This window comes from Dromiciops gliroides, chromosome 3, assembly GCF_019393635.1.
Source record: "Dromiciops gliroides isolate mDroGli1 chromosome 3, mDroGli1.pri, whole genome shotgun sequence".
NCBI lineage: Eukaryota > Metazoa > Chordata > Mammalia > Microbiotheria > Microbiotheriidae > Dromiciops > Dromiciops gliroides.
The window spans coordinates 513311951-513338009 of record NC_057863.1 but is presented as its reverse complement, the minus strand read 5'-3'; the positions used below and the strand labels follow the sequence as shown (position 1 = coordinate 513338009).

The window sequence follows — 26059 nt, the reverse complement described above, 5'->3', positions numbered from 1 at the left end:
CATAATAGTACTCCATTATAGTCATATGCCCCAATTTGTTCAGCCATTCCCCAACAAATGAGTTCAGCTTCCAATTCTTTGCCACTACAAAAAGAGCTGATATAAATATTTTTGTGTGTAGAAGTCCTTTTCCTTTTCCTTAGATGTCTTTGGTGTACAGACCTAGTAGTGGTATTGCTGGGTAAACGGGTTTGCACAGTTTTATAGCCTTCTGGGCAGAGTCCTGATTTTTCTCCATGATGTTTGGACCAGTTCACTACTCCACCAGTAGTTAATTAAATATACCTATTTTTCCTCATCCCCTCTAGCATTTGTTCTTTCTAATAGGTATGAGGTGGTACTCAGAGTTATTTTAATTTTTCTTTCTCTAATCAATAATGAATTAGAGCATTTTTCATATTACTATAGTTTTGATTTCTTCTGGAAACTCAATAACCTTTTAAGATATTAAGGCATACTTCTTCTCTCCCATTATTACAGCACCATCATGCAGCTCCTTCTAAATTGCTCAAATAAATCGACCTTTCTGGATTTCTCTGGACTTTTGTTTTTGTATTTCAAAGTTTCTACTGAACTGTAGACTTTTCATCAGAAAGTCCTGTACCATTTCTCTCCTTATGGCATTATATCCAACTTGGTTGTAAGACTATATTATACCAATACATATCTGCCAGTGTCAGAGATTTGCCTGAAGTAAAAAGATGTTGGCTTGTCAGTGAGCATCAAATATATTTTACCTTTTAGAATATCATATTCCAAGATCTTCTCTCATTTATAGAAGAAGCTTCTGTAGTTCCTTGGTACATGAACTGCTTTTTTATGGGTGCTTATGGATTTTTTTCTTTGATATGGGAGCTCTCATTTTTAGCTGATAGTCCTTAGATTTTCCTTTTGAGGTTCCTTTCAGGATATGATCAGTAGATTCCAGGATTTTGATTTTTAATACAGTTTTCAGAGAGTCTGATGATTCTTAAATTAGCTCTCCTTAGGAAGGAATAGTTTCCCTCTCAGATTTATGGAAAGGAGAATAGTTTATGACCAAACAAGATATAGAGAATATTATGAAATACAAAATGGATGATTTTGATTACATTAAGTTAAAAGGGTTTTGTACAAACAGAAGCAATGCATCCAAAATTAGAAGGGAGGCAGAAATCTAGGAAACAATTTTTATAGCCAGTATTTCTGATAAAGGCCTCATTTCTAAAATATATGAGGAACTAAATCAAATTTATAAGAAACCAAGTCTTTCTCCAATTGAGAAATGGTCAAAGCATATGAACAGGTAGCTTTCTGATGAAGAAGTCAAAGCTATCTATTGCCATCTGAAAAAATGCTCTTAATCACTATTGATTAAAGAAATACAAATTAAAACAACACTGAGCCACCACCTGGACACCTATCAGATTGGCTAATATGACAAAAAAGGAAAATAATAAATGTTGGAGAAGCTGTGGAAAAATTGGAACACTAATGCATTGTTGGTGGAGCTGTGAACTGATCCAACCATTCTGGAGAGCAATTTGGAACTATGCCCAAATTGCTATCAAGGTGTGCATACCCTTTGACCCAGCAATACCACCATTAGGTCTTTTTCCCAAAGAGATCATAAAAAAGGGAAAAGAACCCACATGTACAAAAATATTTATATCTGTTCTTTTTGTGGTAGCAAGGAATTGGAGATTGAGGGGATGTCCATCAGTTGGGGAATGGCTGAACAAGTTGTGGTATATGAATGTAATGGAATACTATTTGCTGTAAGAAACAATGAGCAGGCAGATTTCAGAGAAACCTGGAAGGATTTGCATGAACTGATGATGAGTGAGATGAGCAGAACCAAGAGAACATTATACACAGTTATCAGCAACAGTTTTTGTAGATCAATTGTGATAGACTTGATTCTTCTCAGCAGCGAAATGGTCCAAGATAGTTCCAAAGGACTCATGATGGAAAATGCTCTCCAAATCCAGAATAAAAGAACTATGGAATCTAAATGCAGATTGAACCATGCTATTTCTATTGTTTTTTGTTTTTCTTTTTTGAGGTTTTTTCCTTTTTGCTCTGATTCTTCTTTCACAGCATGACTAATGCAGAAATATGTTTAATATGATTGTACACATATAACCTATATCAGATTGCTTGCTGTCTTGGCGGGGGGGGGGGAGGAGAAAAATTTGAAACTAGAAATCTTATAAAAACAAGTCTTGAAAACTATCTCTACATGTAACTGGAAAATAATAAAATACTTTTATGGAAAAAAATAGCTCTCCTTGATCTGTTTTTAGGTCTTTTAAAAATATCAAATATCTTATATTTTCTTCTATTTATTGTCTTTGATTTCATTCTAATATTTTGTTTGCTCTCATGAAGTTACTGACTAGTATTTGACTAGTTTTCATGGAATTCATTTTCTTGCATAAGGTATTCTACTCTCCTAAACTGCTTGTTTTCCTTCCAGTTCTTTCCTCAAGAGCTTTAATTTCATTTGCTATCACTTACTTAATTTCTTAATGGAAAGACTCTGCTGGATTTGGAGTCAAAAGACTTGGGCTTCAGTCCCAGCTGTATCATTCACTAACTTTATAGCTATCACTTAACCTGTTTTCTGTTAAATGAGGGTGCTGGAGGACTTGAGGAAGAACCTGACCAGGCTGGAACTCTAGGTTAGACAGGCCTTTTCTTAACTTTCTGAACTCCATGTGAATACCTGGTATGCTTTAATAAATGCTTAGTGCCCAAAGACTGGTGCTTAAGCTTCTAATTTAAGGCGACCACACATTAGATTTTTTAGATATCACATTTAGATTTTAAATCTATGATCCTATGAAGGGCAGGATATTGGGGATTCATATAGAGGATTTAGGTGTTATCTATGTAGAAATGACCAAACTTGTGAGGACTAATGAGATTATCTCAAGAATATTGAGAGAAGAGAACCCAGGACTGAGCCATAGTGTTCTAATGGTTCTTAAAAAATGTTAAAAGATTTACAGTAAGGAGTCACATGTATAGGACAGGTTCTCCTTAGGAAGATTTATGATGACACAGATAAGAGTCTCACAGGAGAAGGCACAAAGAAATAGGAGCTTCCACAGCAGAAGAAGTACCAACATCAATGAGATCATCATGTCCATTATTTCAGGAGGTCAGTGCAATGGATAATCCAAAATAATTTTTAAATAATGAATATTTGCTTGGTTATGATATATAGTATATTTATCTTCCTGATCTGTTTTATTTACATAGATTAAAAATTGTTTCTTTTTCCCAATCACACATTTACTAGATAGTGGTGGGAGACAATGGAAAATGTGTTAGAAAGAAAGGGAAGACCAAAATGCTATTAAATTCATTTTGGATTATTTACATACAGATAAATGAGTTTATGTTATTAATATAAATGTGACTACTGCCCTGTGGGATAATTATGGTTCTTTTAGTCATAGAGAAAAACAAAAATTCTGTTTCTAAGCAATTTATTTTGATAAGATAAACTAATTTCTTTACAAATAACTAAAACAGTCTATAAAAGTATGTAACTAAAGGAATAGAAAAGAGGGAATATGGGAAACATCTCTTTAAAACAATAAAAAAGTCATGTTTTAATAATAACTATTATTATTGCATAACTTTAAAAACAGTGGAACTTTATGAATATTGCAAGAGGTTTTTCTGTAGTATAAACTAACAGTGGTCAGTAAACTGTGCCTACTGTGTGCTAACCACTATATTAAGTGCTAGGGTTACAAGGAATGGCAGAAAGTAGTCCCCGTTCTCAACAAGTTCACTTTCTAATGGCAGAGATGGCATGCAAATATTTATGTACAAACAAGGATATACAGGGAAAATTGGAGGTAATCAATAGGAGGGAAGTGTCACTAGCATTAAGAGTTATTAGGAAAGGCTTCTTGGGGAAGGTAGAGCTTTAGCAGAGACTTTAGCTGAGACTCTTTCATGTTTATCTTTTTATGCTTCTCTTGAGTCTTATGTTTGAATGTCAGATTTTCTATTTGGCTCTGGTCTTGTCATCAGGAATACTTAAACATCCTTTATTTCATTAAATGTCTATTTTTTCCCCTGAAGGATTATACTCAGTTTTGTTGGGTAGGTGATTCTTGGTTGTAATCCTAGCTCCTTTGCCCTCTGGAAGGGGCCTTATTCCGTATTCCAAGCCCATCTGCTTCTTTATCATGAAAGCTGTTAAATCTTGTATGATCCTGACTGTGGCTCCATGATATTTGAATTGTTTCTTGTTGGATGCTTGAAATATTTTCTCGTTAACCTGCAAGCTCTGGAATTTGGTTTTACTATTCCTGAGAGTTTCAATTTGGGATTTCTTTCAGGAGGTGATCAGTGGATTCTTTCTATTTTACCAACTAGATCTAAGATACAGGTCACTTTTCCTTGATAATTTCTTGAAATATGATATCTAAGGTCTTTTTTGATCCTGGCTTTCAGGAAGTCTAATAATTCTTAAATTCTCTCTCCTTGATCAGTTTTCTAGGTCAGTTGTTTTACTAATGAGATATTTCACATTTTCTTCTATTTTTCATTCTTTTGACTCTGCCCTTGAATGTGACCCAGAATGTTTCTGGACTGAGAGCTCCCGAAGCTGCTACAGCAGCTGCTATTGCTATCCCCATGTGCACTCTGGAAAGACCTCTCACCCTGGTGTCAAAATTGTTTCTTGCTGACTTCCTAACCTTTCTTAGGCCAGAAAAATGTCTCAGCCTGACCTTTTGTTGCCTTTGCCACTCCAAAATTTTATTTGAAGTGTTTTTTTCAAGTTGTTTGGAGGGGAATGTTGATAGTTCAACTGAACTCTCTGCTGCCTCTAATCTGCCATCTTCAATACTAATATATACTATTTTTTTTTTAGTGAGGCAATTGGGGTTAAGTGACTTGCCCAGGGTCACACAGCTAGTAAGTGTTAAGTGTCTGAGGCTGGATTTGAACTCAGGTACTCCTGATTCCAGGGCCGGTGCTCCATCCACTGCGCCACCTAGCTGCCCCTCTAATATATACTATTAAGAGCCATTCCAATAATTCCACTGCAGTAAGAAGAAATACAAGTTATTAGCCAAGTAAAATAAATTCTAAACCACTTATAATAAGGGAAATGCACATTAAAACTGAGATTTGGGGGCAGCTAGGTGGCGCAGTGGATACAGCACTGGCCCTGGAGTCAGGAGGACCTGAGTTCAAATCCAGCCTCAGGCACTTAACACTTACTAGCTGTGTGACACTGGGCAAGTCACTTAACCCCAATTGCCTCACTTAAAAAAAAAAAAAAAAGAAAAACTGAGATTTTAACAGCCACCCATAATACTGGCAAAGATAATTAAAAAGAACAGTAAAATACACCAAAATCCAGATTATGTAAAATGTGCAATGTCAGTTTCAGAGAGAACTGATGAAGAAATATAACTAACCCTTTCCTCTTGCTAGTGAACTATAAGTGAAGATTGTTCTATATATTGTCAGAGGCTGCATTGGGATTTTTTTTATACTATGTATCTTTATTAACCAATTTTTAAAAACCATTTCTTAAACAATTACTATATTCCAGGTACTCTGGGGATACAAAAACTGGTTTTTTTGAAAAGTAGGCTTTACTCTCAAGGAGTTCACATTCTAGTGAGATAGTATGTCAATGTGGGCAAGTCACTAGTAGCTTGGGGGATTGGGAAAGGTCTGCTGAGTAAAGTTAGCTTTAAGCTGAGATTTCAAGGAAACCTGGGAAACTAAGAGGCAGAAGTAAGGATGAAAAACGTTCCAGACACATGGGACAGCCAGTACAAAGGTACAGGGTTGGGAGATGGAATTGTGTTCAAGGCAGAGCAAGCAGGCTGGTGTAACTGGATTCTAGAATGTGTGGAAGAGAGGGTAATTTAAGAAGATTGAAAAGGTAGGAAGGGGCCAACCTATGAATAGTGTGAATGTGTTATGTATGATCAGGAAGTGGAGAGTACAATGCTGCTTTACTTACTGTTCCTATTGTTTAAGTCAAACTATCAACTGAGAGTTCTTTTTGACAGTCTGTATTTTTGGTTTGGCATAATTTACAATCTTGTGGTTCAAAGAGTGTTGATATCTTGGAGACTATAAGCAAATCTTCCTAATGGAGGAATTAATTATGAATTCTGTCATAAAACTGCTATAAAATATTTCTGTTTTGGCAGAACACTTTATATATTGAACAGATTGTTTAAAAGAACTCTTTAAAAGTATCCCTTGTATAAAATTATAAATAAAAGTGAAATTCCACTTTTATATTTTCATTTGCTCATTAGAGAGCTATGCGTAAAGAAACTATTACCTCTTAGAGAACAGCCTTTTGCGTATTTTTTATTTTTCTTTTTAGCTGAAAATAAGCCAAAGAAAGAATGAGTGAAAATTGAATGTAAGAGCTTAATAATCAAGTACTTAATAACCTACAAAATAGCAGGACTTGCTATTTTCATTGGCAGTACCTTTTGAGAGACTAATGACTTCTCATTTTTATGCAAAGCTCATAATTTGAGGAATTGCTAGCCTTAATTCTCTGATAAGACTGACTAGTAAATTGATTAATCTTATCAATTTTCCAAATATGGTTCATTTTGGTATTTTTACAGTTTGGTTTCTGTTCAACAAGCATTTATTAAGTTTTATTATATTTTAGGCACTGTGATAGATGCTTTTGATAATAAGCCAAAAGATACAACCTAAACATTTCTCACTATTAGGGAGATTACATTCTATTGAGGGAAATAATCTATATACAAAGAAAATTAAATTAAAAATAAAGGTATTGAGAAGTGGGCACAGATCTAATATGAACGGCAGTTTTAAACCAATAGAATGGAGCTCCAGAATTCAAAATGCAAAGTTCTGGTAAAATGACATAAGGACATAATAGGGAAGGAGTGACTGTGAGCAGGTAGGAGGAGTGTATGGAATGGTGGCAAGGAAGAGAATCTCTGGTTTGGGCATCTGCTATTTAGAATCACAAGGTTTCCTGAGTGGAACTATAGTCAGTCAGTCAACATGCATTTATAAATTGCTTTCATGTTGCACATTGTGCCAAGTGCTGGGGATACAAAGACATACAAAAATGTTGTTCCTGCCCTCAAGAACTTTACATTTCATTGAGGGAGACAACTAGGTTTGTACAATATATATTTAGAGGGGTAGCTGTAGCAGTTAAGTGGGCTCAGGAACACCTGCCAACAGTAGATGTGATTTGGCCTGAATCTTGAAAGAAACCAGGGAAGCTCAGGTGAGGGAGTAGAGTGTTCTAGTCCTGGAGGACAGCCAGAACAAATGCACAGAACGTGGATTGTAGAGTGTGTAGATGGGAGTAAAAATGTAAGACTAGAAAGGTGGGAGGGGACCAGGTTGTAAAGAACTTGGCATTATCAAACAAAAGACTTCATAGTGGAACCTGGAGGTAATGGGGGAGTGTTTCGAGTGTGTTGAGTAGGGGAAGAGGGGAAGGGGGATGTTGTGTAACATGAGCAGGCCTCCACTTAAGGAAAATCACCTTGACAGCCTTAGGAAAGATGAGTTAGAATGGACATCAATTAGAAAAGACTACTGCAGGGGCAGCTAGGTGGTGCAGTAGATAAAGCACTGGCCCTGGATTCAGGAGGACCTGAATTCAAATCTGGCCTCAGACACTTGACACTTACTAGCTGTGTGACCCTGGCAAGTCACTTAACCGTCATTGCCCCACCAAAAAAAAAAAAAAAAGACTACTGCAGTGATCCAGGCAAGAAATGAGTGCCTGTATTAGGCCATGTGAGTAGAGAGGAGATATGGGAAATTTGAAGGTAAAAAAGACAACAGATGAGAACCAGATCTAAAGGGCTTGAGGATTTTATTAAGATTTCAAGAGACGGGGCAGCTATGTGGCGCAGTGGATAAAGTACTGGCCCTGGAGTCAGGAGTACCTGAGTTCAAATCTGGCCTCAGACACTTACTTAACACTTGCTTAACTGTGTGACCCTGGGCAAGTCACTTAACCCCAATTGCCTCACTAAAAAAAAAAAAAAGATTTCAAGAGACACAGAAATCATAACCGGTGATAGGCTGTGACTTTCTTTCATTCACCATTGTTTTTCATGTAACTTAAAATTTAGTTTTCCTGCGATTGTGGTGTTCTGTAGTTTGAAGTAGTACATCATCACTGGGAGAACATTGATTGTTCATAAGATGGACCTTTTGGGGAGCAAACAGCTTCAGATTGTCTAAAAGTTTGCCTTAGTTTCCTATGTATTACATAACTTACTCTTGCCCTGATTGATTGCGAACTTCACTCGCTGTTCATCTGTGGTACTTGAAGGAATATGTGGTGGTAGACTTGGCCATCTCACTGAATCGGACAGTCTGGGTAATATGCATTCCTCATCCATTATGGTTTTTCCTGCTAGGCTTTGTATCATTGTAGAGATACAATGTAGGTTCTAGGACTGGATACAGTCAGCATAATATCATCCACAAACAGAAGTAGCGCCTGGAGACAATCACCATTAATTAGGGAAAATCAGCTTTCTATTTGAATTTTGTGCCAGGATATCCTCTGGCACACTGGCAAACACCTTTGACAAACAACTTATGTGCTATTGATAATCAGAGGATGAGTGAATAAACTTAGCTCTCTGGTTTCATCTGTCAGGGAATTTATATTATCTTAGTATATATGTAGGAGACACCTTGTTAGAGAATTGCAGGCTGCACTTGTATAAATGCACATGTTAAAACTTCCTGCAGTGACTGTATAAAACAAATCAAACTTCTAGGAAGTCATCAGTAATGGTGCATAACTCTTTTTTTAATAGGAGAAAAGAATCAGAGTATCCCAGCCTTCGACAAGAGGACCAAGTGCCTTTATACCAGAGAAGGAGGTAAGTTACACTATCTTGAAAAATTACAGTAAGACATTATTGCCTGGACCAGCAACCAAATTCTCTCTTTGAAAAGTTGAAGTACAAGTGTTTTCCTGTTTGTAAGTAGGCAGCCTGACTTAAAGTGCATAATTCTAACAGTCTCACTCTTGGGACAGTAAAACGTCTGTAATGTGAATAATCTCAATTATGATATGGTACAATTAGGTTTGAAAATATGAAAATGTACTGTATTACTTGGAGCAGCTAGAGGGTTCAATGAATAGAGCACAGTAAGAAAGACCTGAGTTTAAATCCAACCTCAGACACTTACTGAGTGGCCCTGGGCAAGTCACTTAGGCTCTGTCTCCCTCAATTTCCTCATGTGCAAAATGAGGATAAGAGTAGTACCTACTTCCTAAAGTGGTTGTGAGAATAAAAAAATAACATTAGTAAGGTATTCTGTATCCCTTTATGTACTTTAAAAATGCTAGCTATTATTGTAATTATTATTGTTGCTATTATTATGTCAGTAATTTAATAGGTAATTTTTCTGAAAAGGACACCAAAAGTATTAAATGCTTTGATAATTTGATGGTTTTGCTTTCCTTTTAAATGGTCAGTTTCCTAGTATTTATAAGATCATCTGAATTTGAAGAAGAGATATTTTTGAAATGGAACAATCAGTTATTCCCTTCCTTATCAAGCTTTTAAAGAGCATGAAATAAGTAGGGAATGTTACCTCACCAATTGTTATGTCTCATCATCTGATTGGTTCTTATCATAGAATCCTTTACTATCTTTTTCTGGATCTAAGAAAAGCAGACTGAATAATGGTATGAAATGTTTATTCTCTGCAATTACCTTTTCTCTTTTTAATCTGTTTTAATCCTGCTTATCCCTAAGATTAATATATCAAATAAATAAACTGAATTCTTTCATCTGAAAATGTGGATAATAAAAATAATATCTATATTATCTACCTCACTGGGTTGTGAGAGACTCAAGATAATATATGTAAAGTACCTTAGAAGCTTTAAAGGACTATATTAAACTGCACAAGTTATTACTATGATGTATAATGAAGACCGAACTAATTGATTTCAAGAGACAATTGTGTCACCAATTTCTTTCCATGTTACATTCAGAGATTTCACAAACACACCCCCACTCCCTTTTAAATAATTATGTTTGTTTACATATATGTTTATATGTGTCTATGTAAATTAAAGTAACTATTTTCCACCAAAAAAAAAAAGGTTGAGAACCCTTGCTCAAAAGGCTATGGGGGCAGCAAAGTGGTACAGTGGATAGAGCACCGGCCCTGGATTCAGGAGGACCTGAGTTCAAATCTGGCCTCAGACACTTGACACTTACTAGCTGTGTGACCCTGGGCAAGTCACTTAACCCTCATTGCCCTGCAAAAAGCCAAACAAACAAACAAAACAAAAGGCTATGCCTATGTGTATCCTTTTCTTAGTAACAAAAACGTTGCCATAAGAGAAGGCTGCCTTATCATAAAGTCAAGAAGAGGATCAGATAACTTTAGGGAGGAAAACCATGCTAGAAATGAGGATGGGGTGTTAGACTTAAAGAGAACCATGGAAGTCAACTTTGATAAGTCCTATGCCAGGAAGTCTGCTGCCAATTTAGCATGTTGATTAGAAGAACCAGGTATAAAAATCCAGTTGATCATATTTCTTTCAAACAGGAATAGAGAATACCATCTGAGGCCAAAGAAAGGCTTCCAGTGGGTTCTGAGAGGAAACCACATTTCTCATCTGTTGGTCATGGGTGTCTCTAGCTGTATAACCAGGAATCTTGGATGATGTATTCTTTGGAAAGGTAGAGCTGAGAGTTCCTAGGTTCCAGTTTTCTTAGTTAAATATTAGGGAGACAGATTCTGGAAATCTAAGAGACCTGTAAACCTTCTAAGTCAAAATCAAGAAGGAAAATTAAGTGAACATTGAGTCAAGCCTAATCAATCAGTTTTTAGAAAAGAGAGAAAAAGGACGTGGGAAGATAAGCCTAATAGCTGGTAGTTGTTGAAGTCTTTGTCTTGAAAGCATAAGTTTTGGTAATTTCTGCAGTGCTGCTGGAAGGGCTTTCATTGTGGGCTAGCAATCAAGTGTCTACTTACCAAGGACCAGACTTGCTAAATATGGAGAAGCACATCATTAATTAGCTGATAATGATATGGTGATAAATTTATTGGCAGTAGCAACCCACAAAACAAAGGAAAGTACTGAACTTCAGCCCTTGGTCTTGTGAAACTCTTATGCTTCTGCAGTGCCATTGGCAAAAAAGAAAAAGGGGAAAGAAAGAGGGCCTGTCAGATCAGAGTTTAATCACCCAAGGGAAAGACATTCCATAAGGAATCTTTTAAGGGATCCATTTTATTCTGCCAAATTTAACAGCTTTTTAGGGAGAATAGGATTTTCTATTCCATGAACCCCGTGGTAAATTGTGTAACAGTAAATATGTAAAATATTCTTATGACAAGATGCCCGCTCACTTTCTCATATAGGATAGGACAGACTCCTGCTTGGGGAGGGTAGGACAAAAAGATAATAGACGACACAGAGAAGACAGCATGAATCACTTAATTTTTCCCTTTTGTCTGCCATGGTGAAGAACCTTTGTACTAGAAATGATAGAACAAAAATGGCTAACAGGGAATTGATACCCCAAATAAGTAAGGAGAGAGTGAGAGTGCGAGAACATCTAGTTGGCCTTAATGAATTCAAGTCACCTGGCTATCCTGTGTCCTGGGCTGCTGAGAGAATTGGCCCGTGAGATTGTCATGCTACTCTCTGTGATAGTTGTAAGATATTGGAAAAAAGAAGAGGCACTGCATTACTGGGGAAGGGCAAACGTGCCAATTTTCACAATAGGGAAGAGAATAGAGAATGCAAACTATAGACCAGTGAGCTTAACTTTGATTTCTGGCAAAACTCTAGTCTGGATCATCAGAGAGGTGCTGAGTAGAAGGAAAAGCCAGTATAACTTCATCAACAACAAGTCCTGCCACTCCAACCTTGTTTCCTTTATTGACAGGATTATTAGATGAAGGAGTATCCTATAGATAATAGTTTACCAAGAGTAAGTCTTGTGATAAAGTATCTCATAAGATTTTTGTAGAAAAAGTAGGTAATAGTTTATTCAAGGCTGGTTAAATGGTTAAATGATTCCAAAAGAAGCTATTAATTGTTCAATGTCACTGTGACAGGAGGTTCCAAGTAGAGTACCCCAGGAATCTGTCATTATACCTGTGCTAGTCCACGTTTTTACTAATGAGTTAGAGGCAGCTAGGTGATTCAGTGGTTAGAGCACTAGACTTAAAGTCAGGAAGACCTGAATTCAAATCCAGACCCAGATAGTTCCTATCTATGTGACCAAGTCCCTTTACTGTATGCCTCAGTTTCATTTTCTATAAATACCACCCAGTGTTGATATAAGGATAAAGAATGAGCTAATATTTGTAAAGTGCTTTGTAATCCTTAAAGTCCTTTATAAATGCTAGTTATTGTTGTTACTGTTATTATAAAGACATAGATGGTATTCTTATCAAATTTGCAGATGGTATAAAGCTTGGAAGAATAATAACAGACTGGATGGTAGGATCCAGAAAGAAGTAGACAATCCAGAGCAGTGGGTAGAATATAATTAGAAGAAGTTAAATGAAGGGAAAAGTGTTAAGCTTTATACTTGAGTAAAAAAAAAAAATGAGCTTCCCGAGGATAGTATGAGAGTTAGATAGCAATCTGTGTACAAAAGATCTGGGAGGTTTGGTGGCCAGCATGTCCAATATGAGCCAGCAGTGTGGTGACAGCTAAAAACCTAATACAATCTGGGACCACAGGAAAAAGAGACATGGCTTTACAGAAAAAGTGGGTCATGACAGTCGACCTTTGTCAGGCCCTGTTTTGTGTTTGGTTCTGGACACAGTTTGGGAAGGACATTGTTAAATTGAATAGTGCTCAGAGAAAGTACCAAAACGATGAAAGATCTCCATGGGCTTCATGTGTTATGTGAGCATCGTTTGAAGGAACTGGGAATAGCCTGGAGAAGATAAGGTTGAAGGCATATATGATAGCTATGTTTAAATATTTAAAGAGCTGTCAAATGGAAGGTGAGCTTAGTCTTGTTCCATTTGTCCTCAGAGAAGAGAACTGGGATCATTCCATGGAAGATGAAAAGGGGCTCATTTGACTTGATTTCACTAAAAAACACACACACACACAAAACAAAAGAAAAACAACAACAACAAAACCACCTTCCTAACAAATAATTCTATGCAGAAGTGGAATGGAATGCCTTAGGAAGTGATGGGTTCCTCTCATCCAAGCACAGTCTGGATGTAACTACTTGTCAAAAATGTTATAGCAGAAGTTCCTTACTAGTACAGATTGAAGTATCCTTCCAACTCTCAAATTCTATGATTGTAGTATTTTTGAATAAAATTGTATTTATTCTCTTCTTTAGTTATGTTACTGGGACTAGAGGTAAATGTGTCCAAACCACACAGAAACATGCTAAATAATTTAAATTTTATGTCATTTCCCCCAATATATCACAAATAAGGTTTCTTAAAGTTTAAAGAATAAACTTTGGTTAGTCAGCATTTGAGTTTCCATTGGATATAGAGAAAGAATGTACGTATTATAAAATAGTTGTGTCTCTTGTTGGCCAAACCAAAGATTTTTAATTTAGATTTTTGTGGCATACAAGTGAGAATCTCCTGTTTTCCCCTGATCCTTTTGTACTTTTGGGGAAATTAACTCTTCACTGTTTCATTATGATAAATTCCTTTATATATTTATTTATTTGGCATCATTAGAGAATAGAGTGTTCAACTAAAGCAAACTTTGCTGATTTATTCATTTCTCTTTAAGCAACAAATCCCTAAATTTCTAGTAATTTTTATGGGAAATAGGTTACTACTGGATGTTTTAAATAGAGCACACTAAAATTAATAAAAATTTTTGTTAACATTCATTTTACTGTGTTGTAAGCATGTTGTGATTGGATGCTCTCAATGATTTATGTGCAACTTTCACCTCCTATGCTAAATCATTCTGGTTTACCGCTTTTTAGAAAAGTTTTTATAACTACTTAGTTTCTCTGATTCTTTTTTCACACTCCAACTTTGTGGTCATTTCTTGCTTATATCCATGGGTCTACTGCAATCTACATGTCCTCCCCACCCTCAACCTTTTATTTATTTATTTGTTTGTTTGTTTATTTATTTGTTTGTTTGTTTATTCATTCATTCATTTGTTTGTTTGTTTATTTATTTATTTGTGGGGCAATGAAGATTAAGTGACTTGCTCAGGGTCACACAGCTAGTAAGTGTCAAGTGTCTGAGGTCAGATTTGAACTCAGGTCCTCCTGAATCCAGGGCTGGTGCTTTATCTGCATCACCTAGCTGCCCCACACCATCAGCTTTTTAAATCAATACTCATACTTTATATTCTTTTACTTATCTCTTATCTTCTGGCAAACAATATAAACTTATTAAAACTTGATTAGGCAGATAAGGCCTGAAGGATTCATAGTATCTGGGTTAGAAAGAACATCAGTAATCTGTTCTAATCCCTAGCTGAATAAAATTTTCTCCAACAGTATCAGCAACCTTTAGTCACCAATTTTCTGCTGAAAACCTCTAATGAGGGAGAATACACTACTCTCAAGTTGGCATAGTCCACTTCTGCATTATTCTGATTATTAGGAAATTTCCCCTGAATTCTTAACTAATTAGCCTCTCTACAGCTTTTTCCTATTCCCCCTAGTTTTGGTCCTCTGGGGTCAAGGAAAATAAGTCTAATGTTTCTAATACATGACAGTATAATATTTGAAGCTGACTATTGTGCCACCCCAAATCTTCTCTTATTTAAGCTAAAAATCCCTGATGTTCTTAACTTTTCCTTATATGATATGACCCAAAGGCTTTTCTCAATTCTGTTCTCTCTCTTATCAAAACTTAGCTTATTGATGTCCTTTCTAAACTGTGGCATCTAGAACTGAACATGATACTCCAGATGTTGTCCGATCAAGTCAGGGTATACCTGGTCTTGGACACAATGTTTCTCTCTCTCTTTTTTTTTTGGTGAGGCAGTGAGGGTTAAGTGACTTGCCCAGGGTCACACAGCCAGTAAGTGTCAAGTTTCTGAGGCTGGATTTGAACTCAGGTCCTCCTGAATCCAGGGCCGGTGCTCTATCCACTGCGCCACCTAGCTGCCCCTCACAATGTTTCTCGTAAGACAGTCTAAGATTACATTAGCTATTTTGACAGTCATATCATATCATTTATTCATTGAGCTTTTTCAAATGAATTTATCTGGACATATTCCCTGCTCCCCCCTGCATATTTGTGAAGGTGATTTTTAAATTTTAAAACAAGTGTAAGATTTTACATCTGAATCTGCTAAATTTATCTGATTGGTTTCTGGTCAACATTCTAGTTTATCAGTATTTCTTTGGATTCTGACTTTGTCATCTAATGCTTTATCTGTTCCCCTTAGATTTGTCAAATGGCATCATTTGTACATTTGATATACATGCCACCTATACCTTTGTCAAAGTCATCCATAAAAGTATTAAATGACACAAGGCCATGCGCAGATTCTGGAGAGTGCTCCACTGGAAAGCTCCTCCAAAGCTGACATTGGACCAATATTGATGACTCTTTGGGTCTAGCTAACCAGTTCTGGATTTACCTACCATCTGTGCCAAATCCTTTGAGCTTATTCATAAGAATAATAGGAGAGACTTTGTTAAGTCCTATATGAAAATCCCTAAAAATGATATCTTTGGCATTCTCCTAATTTAACAGTCTATTAAGAATAAAGAAATGAAATTATTCTGTCATTTATGGAGAGGGACAATGAAAACATATTGGCTATTTGTGATCACCACTTCATTTTTCTAGACACTCACAAAATATCCCTTTTATAATGTGCTCTGGAGTTTCTCAGGAATCTAAGATAAGCTTATTTAGGCAGATAAATTGGAATGCACACACACACACACACACACACACACACAGATCTATGATTGCAAACATATAGTTTTAATCCAGTTTAATTTTTACATAATTTAATCCTCGCAGCAGTTTTATGAGTTGAACTATACCATTTTAATTTTTTTTTAATATTAAAGGAAACTGAGGCTCAGGGAATTTAAGTGACTTGGATGAGTAAATGCAGTTAGTAACAGTCAAGACATGAACACTGTTCTTTTGATTCACAGTTGAGTGCTTGCTACTATATTATGTTGCCATCCCCCAGAGAGCCTTACTAATCCCTATTGTTTGGGGTTGTCTGTATATACTATGTTCATGATGTCCTCCTTTGGAATATATTTTATTCAGAATTCTATCTCTATATGGAAAGGTATGTGTGTGCATGTGTGGGAAGTGAAGCATGAAGTAGTTCAACAGCCTGTTGTTGGTATGATTGGTTTATATACCATCATTGATCATCTTCTTACTCTTTTATTCAGCTTGGGGAAAATGGCCAAATTGGGCAATGTTTATAAATTTTTTAAAAGGAAAATTCTGTTTTACATTCTTGCAATTTACATGTCATCACAATTCACACCTTCTTTGCATAATGTCCCTAATTTGTCATTTCTCAAAATTTGCATTATAGTCTCTATAATTTGTGTTCATTGATCAAAATCATCTCAAGTGCTATCCTTTAGATGAAATCTTTCTTGACCCTCCCCCTCCATTTCACTTGTATTTATCCATTTCTTTTGTCTATGTTTTGCATATTTATCTGTGTACTTGTCTCTTGTGATAAAACATAAGCACCTTGAGGACAAGAACTATTTCACTTTTGTCTTTTTATTACTAGCACAATGCTTGGCACATATTAGGTGCTTAATAAATGCTTGTGAGGGCAGCTAAGTGGTGCAGTGAGTCAGGAGAACCTGAGTTCAAATCTCACCTCAGACACTTCTTAGCTGTGTGACCCTGGCCAAGTCACTTAACCCTGTTTGCCTCAGTTCCTCATTTGTAAAACGAGCTGGAGAAGGAAATGGCTAATTACTCTAGTAATCTTTGCTGAGAAAACTCCAAATGGGATCAAGAAGAGTCACACACACCTGAAATGACTGAACAATAACAAATGCCTGTTTGGTAAAAATCCCCATTATTTATGGTGTGTAACTCTGAAAAGTAAGAATTTTTTTTTCTTTTTTATTTGTGGGGCAATGAGGGTTAAGTGACTTGCCCAGAGTCACACAGAAGAATTTCTTTATTAGCCACTTATCAAAGGTACCAAAAAGAATAACTCACATTTTATATCAATTTATTTCACTAAAGTCTGAATCTGATGCTGTGTCATGATGTGTACCAGTATCACACAAACTCAGGGAAGTTTTAGCCAAGTTAGAAAGGCTTCATGTGTAGCCCCAGTAACAATCTGTGTGTTTGTCATCTGAGAAAAGCTTTAGAGAGATTCAGTCCAAGATTGCCTGGAGAGGGATGTAGTTTTTAACTTCAGCATTTTGTCTATTAAATTTTAGAATGATCATACCCATTCTGAATGACATTCTTTAAGTGTAGAAATATTTTATAGCTTTATGGTTTATAAAGTACTTTCCTCATAACACCTTTGAGGAAGATAGTACAAATATAATACCCATTTTATTGATGAGGAAGCCAGTTTAATTGGATTTGTGATGTGCCAAGGGTCAGTGGCTAATAAGGGGCAGAGCTGGATTTTAAAGTAAGTGTTCTGAATGTAAGCACAACTGCTTGATATAGTGTGCCTCGCTGGCTCTCATAGCTTTTCTCTGTAGTAATCCTATAGCCAGGGGTGCCTTGAAGCCCTATAACATTATTATCGCTTCTTTGGGAAGTCTCTTTTGATTAGCAGCTCCTAAAGAAGTCCAGAATGACTGCTGGACTCAGTGATTTCAGTCGTTATCATTATTATTATTACCCTTAAAATACATATCATTTCCCTTCAGTAAAAGCTCTCCCACTCTTTACAACATTTCTCTTGGTCTCTATTTTTTTTACTCATGGTTATGTTACATATAAGGGGGAGTCAAACTGAAGATGCATGATCTAAGACATTGTAACTATTCAACTTCATAGGTGGCTAAGATGAACTTGTAAATTTATATTACCAAATGCTGTGTTTAGGCACAAGTTCCATCAGCTAGGCAAGTAAGCTCTCAAAATGTTTCAATGGGCCCAACCAAGCAGATGGAATTGTTTTTTTCTCTGATTTTGCAGTTAAACAGCAAATGTCAATTATCAAACAAACATTGTCTTTGCAATAAATTGTGGTATAACATCCAAAAATGAGAATGGCATTTCCTTTTTTATTTTTATGTTCAAAGTAGAAACAACTTCCAGAATTTTCAGGGTTTATTAATGGAAAACTCATTTGCTATAATTATTCCATAATTTATCAATTTGTACTCTGCTTGGCTTAACAAAGGATATATTTATTTATTAATAACTGCCTTTTCTCCTCACCCCCCCCCCATTTGCTTTTTTGGCTCCCAGGTTGTCCAAGCAAATACAGTGGATGAACGTACTAACCTCCTTGTGGAAGAATATTCTACTTCTGGGCGCCTGGACAACATTACTCAGGTCATGAGTTTACATGCTCAGTACCTAGAGTCTTTTTTGCGCAGCCAATTTTATATGCTGCGTATGGATGGTCCCCTTCCTTTACCATATCGACACTACATTGCTATAATGGTATGTGTTCATGACCTGTACCTCAAGCTTGTTTGTTTGTTAAGTTGTGATTAACAGATTGTCCCTTAACCATCTTTTCTCCTTGTTCTCGCAAAAGAATACTGCTATGTAGAGCAAATGAGTGTTCCATAGTTATTTTTAGTGTGACCAGTTAAACATCTGTGGAAATGTTATGAATTAATGTATCAGAATCATGTAATCCATACATAAAGCAATATAAAAAAATACATGGAATCTCCTATGCTTAATGACAAATGTTTTTTTTTCTGATAATGTCTTGTTCCATTTTGAGAAAATTATTTCTTTTAGGTATCTATAAAGAATCTTCTTATATACATGAGGAAATTCAGTAATTTGCAGTTATTTGGGGAAATCTATTTGAATTAGTGAAAAATCTGAATGATAGTATTTTAAAATTAATTTTTATCATCCAATTATAGCACAGATTTATAAACTAAACTAATATAGATTGAGAGAAAATTATAAGTTTGGCAAGAATGAAGAATATCCAAGAATTTTGCAATTTGACTGGTACTTAAGAAGTCATTGAGAGAATTATCTGTGTGAGTACAAGAATAATTGACCTGGGAGGCAATACCAGGAGGTCAGGTGTACATTTGTCACAAATTTGACCTGATTATCTTTCCAGTGCTCCAGCAATGGGTAAAATTGCTCTGAGTTGTAGCCAGTATCTTAGTGCAACATAAAATTCAGGAGGGCCTCAGTTCAGGGGGGTTTTTTGAGTATGACAAAAATTTAAAGTCATAATGATTAGAAGATAAAGAAGAAAATCAATAGAAGGAATAAAATCAGATACATTATTTAAGAAGTAGCCATATAGAAACAAGAGATCTCAATTCTACTTTGCAAGGAATTGGCAAGCTATCAATAGCAAATCTGTTTCAGAAAGAGAAAGGTAGCTACCAGAAGGTATTTGGTGAATGGATTAGACTTGTAGCTGCTGTAATCAGGGAAATAAAAGCTGTCCTCTCATCATAATTTCTAATTTAGAAGAATATAAATTAATGATGTTTTAATGATATATTTATATTTTAAAATTAATAGTCAGAATGAGGAAAATGGATCTATATTTCCTCTTGTACATATGGATACAGGGCTTTAGATCAATTGATGCCGACTTTGGATGTGGCAATCACTGATTTGGTGCTGCAGCTATTTGCTTGTCTTTCTACCTACCTATTATTGAATGAAGATTTTAGGAAAACAAAGGCCTTGGGTGGCGGGGGTGGGGGGGGTGGGGAGGAATAGGCTATAAAAAGTATTTACCCTACTCTACACTGCTTGATTCGATGAAAATTTATTGACCACTTAATAGCATAGGGTATTGAGGTGAATGGCATGGTCCCTGCCTTCTAGGAATTTGTAGTCTAGTAAATTATAAGTTGGGCAATATGGAAATATCTGTAGTTTGAATTAGAAGATTAGCATGATGGAGAATATTGAGTTATTTAGATTTTTGAGATTTCTGAGGAGAGATTATATATGGCAATAGGGTGTTTACTTCATAAAGACAGTAAAAATGAGAATAAACACTTTTTCCTGAGCTGTTTTCTTTCCCTTTTACTCCCACTTAAGGCTGCAGCTAGACACCAGTGTTCTTACCTAATAAACATGCATGTGGATGAGTTTCTGAAGACTGGAGGTATTGCAGAGTGGTTAAATGGTTTGGAATATGTGCCACAAAGACTGAAAAATCTCAATGAAATAAATAAGCTGCTAGCACACCGACCCTGGCTGATCACAAAAGACCACATTCAGGTAGCACTTTGACTGGATTTACTATTATGGAAACATTCTTTTTGATCAATATTTGATTCTTCAGTTTAGTATTTTGCTTAAGCATTTCAATTTAAATGTTTGTATAAATGTTTAGAATTTGAGAAATATCAGTAGGATTGAATATTGAGGAAAGCATCTTTATTCTTATTACCTGAAATAGAAGTTTATAATAGAAATAATTAAACTGATATTAGGTGATTTGTTTTGAAGAATTTTGATTGTTTGAGGCAGTATATGTAGTAATAGAAGTAATGAAATAGGAGTGAGGAATTCTGGGTTCTAGTCCCATCTTTATCACTGCTGTCCCTGAGTCTATATCTATAAATAAATTGGCTAAATGGTTTCTAAGGATTCTATCAGCTCTAGAATTCTGTAATTCTATTCTATTTATTTTAATTGGCAGAAATGTCTCACAAGTATGAGATGATTTACCAACTGTTATGTGAATGTTTAATGATAAATAAAAATCCCTCCAGGAAGATCAGCTGGAGCATTCAAATTAAAATGTATAATTTTATTATTTCCATTGAAAGCCTTAATCCAAGAAAGCCCTTTTTATGGGCCAGAAAAATCTTCACGGTTTTTTTTCCAGACAATCTTCAAGATGAGTATTTCTTTTTGTGAGAATGATTGCTACCCTGAAAATCTATTTCTCTGAACTTTTACTTTTTTAAACATATTGGTATGGTCAGCTGCTTATTTGTCAGTCTTGCAGACTAACCATAATGTTCTCTGGGAGTGGGGCAGTATGGCATAGAGGTAAGACTAAGTTGCAAAGAAGTGTCCACCTGCCTTGGTAATGGGAGTTTCCTCACCAGAGAGTTCTCTCTTCTGGTGAAATCACAGGTCCTGTTCCTACCGTATGATCTTAGAAACTCTCAGTATATGTGGAACTTGGAGAAATACAGTTTTCTTCTACCTGAATAAGTAGTTATTCATCCATTGAGGAGGTAATCAAAAATGGATCTTCATTCTCATTACATTTATTGGTTCCATCCCTTGCCTATAATCACAACTAAGGCTTTTCTATCCTTAAAAAAATCCTCACTAGCTTCTTCCCTTTCCACTTTCTTTTGTCCTATATCTCCTCCTCTTCTCAGCTCAATTCCTTGACAAAGTCCTCCGCACTCAGTGCTTCCACTTTTCTCATCTCACCCTCTTCTGAACTAGTGGCATTTTGGCTTCCCACCTCATCACTCAATTGAAAGTGTTCTGTTCAAAGTTGCCAGGGTCCCTTCTTCATTTCATTTTTAATTTTTTAAATTCAGGTTTTATTTCTTTAACACCAAACAAAATTACCATTCCATATACATATATGAAAAATGAGAATTATATATTAAACCATGAATCTCCATTATATACAGCTTACTTTTTCATTTTAAACATATAACAAATTCAGCCTGTAACCTTCATAGCCATTCTCCTTCATTCTGTTCCTTTCCGGCCTCCCCTCTATTCTCCTCTGTATGTTTTTTTTTTAATTTTATTGATGTCTTTTTTAACATCATCATAATTTGCCTCAGTATCTTTCTTTCCTGCCTTCCCAGGATACCATCCCAAATAAGAAATAGCAATTCTTAAAGACAAGAAAAAGGGAAAAATAAGCATAACTGACTAATATATTGAAAAAGTCTAAAAATATGGTCAGTGTTCAATATTTATGGACCTTCTACCTCTGATGAGGGGTGGGTATGTGGGATTAACAGGGATTTGAGGATGGTTCAACATTAGTAACACAATCAACATAATTATATGAAAAACCAAAGGCATCCAAAATCATATAAGTATTTCAATAGATGCAGAAAAAGCCTTTGAGAAAGTACATCATTTGTGCTAAAAACAAATGAACAAAACAAACACAAAAACCCCACCACCCTACAAAGTATAGAACTAGAAGGACCTTTTTAATACCATAAAAGTATCTACCTAAAATTACAAGCAAGTACCATATGCAAGGAAGATACATTAGAACCTTTTCTGGTAAATATAGGAGTGAAGCAAAGATGTCTTTTGTTTCAAGCCATGCTTGTTCTTTATAATTTTGCAACCCTCACTTTTTTGGTTCTTTCCATTTATATTATTGCAATCATTTTGTATACTGTTTCCTTGCCTCTGCTTACTTAAGTCTACATCAAAGCTTCTTAAACTGTGACCCCATATGGGGTTATGTCACTGAATATGGAGGGAGAAAAATTTGGCAACAATAAAAGGTTACATGTACCTATTTTATATACCTATATATACCTGGGGTTGTGTAAAAATTTCTTGGGTGAAAAGGGGTCATGAGTGAAAAAAGTTTAAGAAGCCCTGGTCTATATCACTTCATTGAGATCTTTCTATGCTTCTTTATATTCATCATGTTCATCATTTTTTATACTATAGTAATCCTCTTTTACATTCATGTAGCACAGTTTGGTTTTTTGGTTGTGTTTCAATCATGTCCAACTCTTCGTGACCCCATTTTGGGTTTGTTTGGGGTTTTTTGGCAAAGATATTGGCATTGTTTACCATTTTCTTCTTATATTCACATAACAAAACAGATCAAGAAACTGATACAAACAATATTAAGTGACTTGTCACACAGCTAGTAAGAATATGAGGTCAAATTTGAACTCGGGTTTTTTTGACTCCATGCCCAGCATTCTATCCACTGTTCTATTACCTAGTCATTGGTCATGTAACTTTTTTTCCAGTTTTTTTATAAGTATTTTGGTGTATATGGGAACATTTATTTTTTTCCACATAGAGAGGTGTAAAAACATACATACATAAATACATATGTTCATTGTTTATATATTTTGACTACCAAACTTTTAACAGAGACATTTGATAAAATTTTTTCCCCCAATTTAATCCCTTCCCTTCTTATCCTAGATGCATTAATTTTGTCTGTATAGGAACTGTTTAGTTTCATGTAATCAAAGTTGTCTCTTTTATCTTTTGTAATTGCCATTATCCTTTATTTGGTTAAAAATACATCTCTGATCCCTAGCTGTGAGAGGTATATCTATTTTTCTTCAGATTATTCCACAGTATGAGCTTTAATATTAAGGTTATATATTCATTTATTATAGATTATGATATATTGATCAAAGCTTAATTTCTGCCATAATAGTTTCCCAGAAGTTTTTATCAAATAGTTCTTTCCTAAGTAATTTATGTTTTGTAGATATCAAATACTGGGTTATAGAATTCCATTGTTTCTGATTCTCCCTTATCCTGACTGTTCCATTGATTTATCTCTTTTTCAAAACTAATGCCAGATGGTTTCAATGACTTCTGCTTTACAATAATATAGTTTGAGGTCTGTATATACTATTCTTCCTTTATCCCTATCTCTTTTCATTATTTATCTTGGTATAGTCTAAGTATTTTTCTCCAAATGAATTTGTATTCAATTCTCTAAAAATTGATAATTTAATTGGTATAGCATTAAATCTGTAGGTTAGCTTTGGAAGCATTGTCACTTTTATTATGTTGTCATGGTCCGTCCCTAAAGACTGTATATTCTGCCAGTTATTTCAGTTCTTTATATCTTTAGAGAGAACTTTGTAGTTGAATCTTTATAAGTATTTTGGGTGCTTTGGTAAATTGATCCCCAGATGACATTTTATATATTTTGTAGTCATTTAGAATGATTTCCCTTTCCATTATCATCTCTTGGATTTTGTTGTTATTATATAGATAGAAATAATGTTGATTTTTGAGGCTTTATTTTGTAGCTTCTGACTTTGCCAAAGCTATTAATGTCTCAATTAGTATCTTTACCAATTCACTAGGATATTTTAAGTAAACCATTATATCATCAGCAAATAGAGACATTTAGCTCATCTTTGCCTATTATTAATCCTTAAATTTCTTTCTCATCTATTTGCTATTGGTAGACAGACTGTATCAAATAGTACTTCGGAGAGCCGACATCCAGATAGTCTTGCTTTACCCTTTTATTTATTGGGAAAGATTCTAGTGTATCTCCATTGCTTGTGATACTTGCTTATGGTTTTAGGTAGATACTTTTTATATTATAGGTCCCTCTGCCTATACTTTGTAGATTTTTTTGTTTTGGTTTTCTAGCTTAAATGAGTGCTATTTTGTCAGAGGCTTTTTTCTGCATCTATTGAGATAATCACATGGTTTGGGATGTTTTTATTTTTCACATGATGCATTGTGTTGATCATTTTAGTAATGTTGAACCATCCATATATCTCTTTGTCATAATGACTGATTTCTTAGATAAATTGCTGTAGTCTGATAAAATTTTATTTAAAATATTTCAATCAATATTCAATAATGGCATTGGTCTATAGTTTTCATTCTGTATTTTATCTTCCCCTAGTTTAGGTATTATGACTGTGTTTATCCCATAAAAGGATCCTGGTAAGGGCCTTACTCAATTTTTGGAAATTCTCCTGTGAATCCATCAGAACCTTCTGTGCCTTTTAAAAATGCTTCAATTACTCTACTTTCCTTTTTCCTTTTTTTATTCAATTTGTGTCCAGTTCTTCATGACCCTTAATGGGGTTTTCTTGGCAAAGATACTGGTGATTTGCCATTTCCTTCTCTGCCTCATTTTATAGATGGGGAAACTAAGACAAACAGGGTTAAGTGACTTGCTCAGTATCAAACAACTTGCCAAATCCAGTGGACTTTTCTCAACCTGTACCCTTTTTGACTTCTCTGTAACACCTGACACTCTTGACCAGTCTCTTCATTCGGGGTTTTTTGTCTGACATTGTTCTCTCTTGGCTTACATCTTACCTGTCTAATGGCTCCTTATTGTTCTTCATTGGTTTTTAATCCATGTTATACCACTTATATGAGGATATATTTCAAGGCTTTGTCTTGGATCCACTTTTCTTTTTTTCTTTATATATCCTCACTTGGTGCTCTCATCAGATCCCTCAAGTTCAGTGATTCTTTCTGTGTTGATCTGTATCCAACCCTACTTTCCCGAACATCAGTTGGACATTTCCAACTGGGTGTCCTTTAGGCATATCAAACTCAGCATGTCCAAAACAAAATTCCTTATCATTTTCACCTGAGCCCAGCCATCTTTTAGACTCCCCCATTTTTGTAGTCAAACAGGATCACAACTTTCAGTGTTATACTAAATTCTTCATTCTCCCTCATCCCACATATTCCAGTCAGTTTATACATCCTCTCATTTCTAACTCCAAAACGTTTCTCATATATACCCTCCTCTCTATTCACATTACCATAACCCTAGTTCAGGACCTCATTACCTCTTACCTGTGCTATTTCAATAGCCTTTCCCTACTCCAATTAATCTGCCACATCACAAAGAGATTTTCCTAAAGTGCAGGTTTAACCATGTTACCTCCCTACTCAGTAAACTGTAGTGGCCCCCATTACCTCTAGGATCAAACACTAACTCTTCTGTTTGGCATTAAAAGCTCTGTTTAGCTTGTTGCTTACTACCTTAAAAGTCTTCTCAATCCTTATTCTCCTACATGTGATCCATGGTGCAGGCATACTGGCTGATTTGTTTCTTATTCATGACTCTTCATCTCCTGTCTCCATGCCTTTGCACTGACAGTCCTTGAAGGTTTTTAATGTTTTCCCCCTTTCCCCATTGGCTTTTGAAATTTCTAGTTTCTTTTTAAGACCAGATCAAATGAATCTCCTACAGAAGGACTCTTCTGACTAT

The 26059-nt window shown here is 35.5% G+C and overlaps 1 protein-coding gene across 1 annotated transcript in view; it reads left to right on the top strand.

Annotated features, from left to right (window-relative positions):
• SESN3 (sestrin 3) overlaps positions 1–26059 on the top strand; it is an 88712-nt gene that overhangs the window by 37167 nt on the left and 25486 nt on the right. Inside the window, exons 2-4 of the mRNA XM_043997508.1 lie at positions 8823–8888; positions 18394–18591; positions 20188–20370. Of these exons, the coding sequence (XP_043853443.1) occupies positions 8823–8888; positions 18394–18591; positions 20188–20370 (447 nt within the window). The remainder of the gene's footprint in view (positions 1–8822; positions 8889–18393; positions 18592–20187; positions 20371–26059) is intronic.